A 4,165-nucleotide genomic window follows, 5' to 3' on the forward strand; every position below is an offset into this window, starting at 1 on the left:
ACGTGTGGAGCGTTGCAGCTGTGAGGCTCCAGAGAGTGAACGTGCATGAATGGATGGGATGGTGTGGTTGGATGTGGCACATGCATGCATTTGGATGGGTGGGGTGGGTCATACGATGCCTAAGATTGGAAAGCGGCAAGGCTAGCACGTTACCCCATTGTAAGTTGTACCCACTTGACAACTTGACGAGGGATCCAACACCATTATCTACGTACCTATTGCCATGGAGCGGCGACCCTCTCTCTCTCTCTCACTCTCTCTCGTTCAGCTGCTGTCACAAAGCTTTTATACGCCTCAGCCATACTGTAGGAGCATTATTTTATAGCTTCCTATCGTCACAGTCTATAAGCTCAAGCTCCCTCAGAAAACCACAGCTACTCTCTCTCCGTCCCCCCCACCCCCCGTTCCAAATGCTTATCTTCACATAGTTTATGAAAATCTTAGCCCAACCCTCTAAGAGTATTCATTTGCGCTCACCTCAGAGCTGATTTGTAACACAATATACTGAGAGCACTCCCCCCGCTCACAGTCATGGATACAACTGCAATCGATATAGCGAGTGTCTCTCTTACCCACACCTGTCAGTCATCTTCCATTGGCTCCTCTCATGCACCGGACAGTTATCACCACCACAGCCACCATGAACGGCATCATGGGCATCACCATGGCGGTCATTATCATGCACACCACCACGACGGGCACCATCACCATGGCTATCACGACGGGCATCATCATCATGGGCATCACCACGGCCATCACCATCACCATCACGGGCATCAGCACCACCATGACCACGACCATCACCATGATAATCACGACGGGGATGAGGCTCACGCGCATCACCACCACCACCACCACCATGGGCACCATCACCACCACATGGATCCGTCCATATGGAAGGAACTGCCGGAGAAGATACTGAACAATGTGCTGGCGCGGCTGCCGCTGCCGGTTTTGCTGAATCTGCGGGTGGTTTCGCGAGCCTGGAACTCCAAGATACTGTCTCCCGCGATAGCATCCCTGAGGACGACGCTCCTGGGACCGGCCCGCCCGGGCTTCATCCGGGTGTCGGCCCACAGCAGCGAGGGGGGCTATCTGCAGCTGGACTATCTGGACCGTCGGTTCCACTGGCGCAAGATCTGCCTGGGGGTGCCCGTGGGCAGCGTGGACATCGAGGCCGCCCACGCCCACCTCCTCTGCCTCTCCATGACATTCCCCACCCCGGACGGCTTCGCCTTCAAGCGCTTCCTCATCTGCAACCCCGTCACGGCGGCCTGTAAGAACCTGCCACGTACCCTTGCCACTGCCTACCCCATCATCGTCGGCATGACCGTCGACCGCGCCTCCGGCGACTACGTCCTGGTCTTCGGGGGCAACTTCTGCGTCGCCGGCGGCCGCCATGTGGCGTCCCGCACCGCCGAGGCCTACACGTCCGCCGGCGCGGGCTGGCAGCGCGTGCCGGACATGCCAGCTCACGTTACGCCCGTGCTCACCAGCGTGGCGTGCCACGGCAGCATCTACTGGCTGGCCTGGGACGACCACGAGCGGTTCGGGCTGCTTCGCTTCGACACGCGCCGCATGGATTGGGCCTGGATCCTCACGACGTCCGACGTGGATTGCCACGTCCCCTGGGGCCTCATGGAGCGCCATGGCGTCCTCTTCAAGGTGTGCCCCACCGCAGCTTTCCCAAACCTTAGTCCATTTTTCAACCCTAGTGGTCTAAGTTTTGGGAAAATTAGGGTGTTTAAAAAAAACCTTTATTTTGTTTTTCAAGGCAAATATTAATCATTTATTTTTTTCTTCTTAAAAAATTTCACCACTTGCCTTCACTAAAACCTGTCTTAGAATTTTGAAGCTTACTCAAGGAAGTCATAGAATAGAATAATGCCATGCCACACATTCACTAGACTTTCTAGTAGTCTTGATCTAGTATGTAAAGCAAGCCTCAAAAGTATATGGCCTCACGTGGCACATCTAAACTTGACTCATTTATACTTCGAAGGCTTGCTTTACTTACAATGCTTCAAGAAAGTCTAGGTAGTCCTTGGGGTGCCATTAACTTTAGCTTTGTTCTAAATCTTAAAATGTAGCTCTTCATATTTCCATGGACCTTTCACTAGCCCTTACCCTAAACCCTAAATCTTAATTGTGCTACAATTATCCACATTTCAAAGGGTTACATGAAATGGAAGTTTTGTTCACATTTCAAAGGTTTACATGAAATAGAAGTTTTGTTGTTCCATTTGGTAATTACCCTTCCCTAACTCCTAGTGTTTCCTTGACCATTGAAGATTGGCAAGGTCTCCTTCTCCAACCTTTCCAAGGCCTACTTGTGGGAGCTCTCTCAAGAGGACATGACATGGAGCATCATCTCTGAAGTGCCCTCCGACTCTGAGAACCATTGCCCCTCGTGTGTGAGGCATTGTGTGGGGCATGATGGGGCCTTGTGTGCAGACAATTCATGTGGAACAGGTGGTTTGGTCTACAAATTCGATGAAGAAGGGCAAATCTCCCTGTACAAGACACCTGCTTGTCTCTTGAGAGAGGAAGAGGAGAGACAACTAGCTGAACAGTTGGCCCAACAATCACTCCAAGAAGTGTCAATAGCTCCCATTTCATCTACCAACATTGAAGAAAGCCAATTCTCGAAGGAGCCCCAATTCATCCCTATTAAGAAAGGCCTCAAGGATGATAAGCACAATCTCAAGCCAATTCATGAGGTGGAAGAGGAAGATCAAGAGGAAGATGGCAATGATGATGCCTCTTCATATTCCTCTTCTTATTCTAGCTCTAGCTACAGTAGCTACAGCGACTCCGAATCTAGCACTGAAGAAGAAGAGGAGGAAGAGCTTGAACCTGACTTGCCTTCTTCATCCCCTAAAACATTGAAGCCGTACCAATGCTCACATGATATGGTAGCTCCATTTGGTCATCTTTATGTCTTTGAGCCATGCCTTGGAAAGGTGTAGAGAGGCAATGTCTCACGATTTCTTTAGCTCGAGAGGGCCTAATCCCTCTAGTTTCTTTACAAGCTCAATGTATACAGTTCACGTTCTTATTTGGGATCCTTCTTTGTAAGAGTGTTGTTTTGACAGCATTAAATTGCTTTCCTTCATGCAAACTGACTCACAATTTGTTTATCTCATCAAGGCCTGATCACCCGAGTTTGTTCTTAGAGAATCGATCATACAGTTTAGTCGCTTTTTGAATCCTTCATGTAAAGTACCCGATCAAAGAAGAACAAGGGCTCAAACCAACCCTTCCTATTTCCACTTGGATCGAGTGTATGCGGCGCGGTCCCTCCACAACGTCGACATCTTACTTATCAGTGTTGGTTAGTACATGAATTGTAATTGATTGCGAGGCAATCAGATTGAAGTTTCGAGTCTCCCATCATGATTTATGCTTGAATTAGATTAATTTGCGCGTGATACTATCATCTCAAGAGTGTCGATGCCTTCGTGAGCATGGAATTCAGGGTTTGTCGTTTAACACTTCGAACAAGTTAATCACTTCGAAGCACGAGCTTAAATCTTGTGTGTATTGCTAGAGAGAGAGAGAGAGAGAGGCTACATCACCTCACCCTTCTTTGCTTAGCAAGATTGCCAAGATGCAAGTACATGGTAGCCAAGTACCTAATAAAGTATCTATTTACCATAAGTTGAACACTAGGATATTCTAGACCATGTTTGCTAGATCAATTCAACCTCCTCTACTTCGTAAGGTTGCAAAGACATAAGTATATGGTGGCCAAGTACATGTTGCAAGCTAGAAGTAGGCCATCCAGTCCACCCTCACGTACCACATTAACCATAAGCTATACCAAGCATGTCCTCGCCATCTTGCTATGTAAGATTGGATTATTAGATTAATAAAAACAATGCATTTTTCCATCATTTCACACTACAATAAGCAATCAAACACTGAATATTAGCCAAACATGGTGTAGGTCACCTCACTCTCCTCCACTTAGGCTAGGTTCAAACGAGCGGCGGCAAAGATATATCAAAGGGGCGTGCTTTTGATGTGGCATCTCCCAAATGGTTGAGACTTTCCTTCTCTTTCCGCCGGACCTACCCTCTTTCTACCAGCCCCTCCCCCTCGAAAGAGCCTTGGCACTAAGAAAAAACCTCTCTTTACCTTCTTGTAGCACATTGTGCCTCCA

At 48.5% G+C, this 4,165-nt stretch overlaps 1 protein-coding gene across 1 annotated transcript; it reads left to right on the forward strand.

The window, feature by feature from the left end:
- Nucleotides 1-207: 207 nt before the first annotated feature.
- LOC148030175 (F-box/kelch-repeat protein At5g15710-like) lies at nt 208-3,311 on the forward strand. The gene is made up of 2 exons (XM_087686447.1): nt 208-1,665; nt 2,292-3,311. The coding sequence occupies exons 1-2, from the start codon at nt 532-534 to the stop codon at nt 2,967-2,969; spliced, it is 1,812 nt and encodes a 603-aa protein (XP_087542573.1). The 5' UTR covers nt 208-531; the 3' UTR covers nt 2,970-3,311.
- The last annotated feature ends 854 nt before the right edge of the window (nt 3,312-4,165 follow it).

The sequence above is a fragment of the Lygodium microphyllum genome, chromosome 10, assembly GCF_053477565.2.
Source record: "Lygodium microphyllum isolate KBCC chromosome 10, Lygodium_microphyllum_v1.1.10, whole genome shotgun sequence".
In the NCBI taxonomy this organism is placed as follows: Eukaryota; Viridiplantae; Streptophyta; class Polypodiopsida; order Schizaeales; family Lygodiaceae; genus Lygodium; species Lygodium microphyllum.

Coding starts and splice junctions, on each gene's coding strand:
- LOC148030175 (XM_087686447.1), top strand. CDS start 532: ATGGATACAACTGCAATCGATATAGCGAGTGTCTCTCTTACCCACACC. Junction 1,666..2,291: donor GCCATGGCGTCCTCTTCAAG/GTGTGCCCCACC, acceptor TGACCATTGAAG/ATTGGCAAGGTCTCCTTCTC.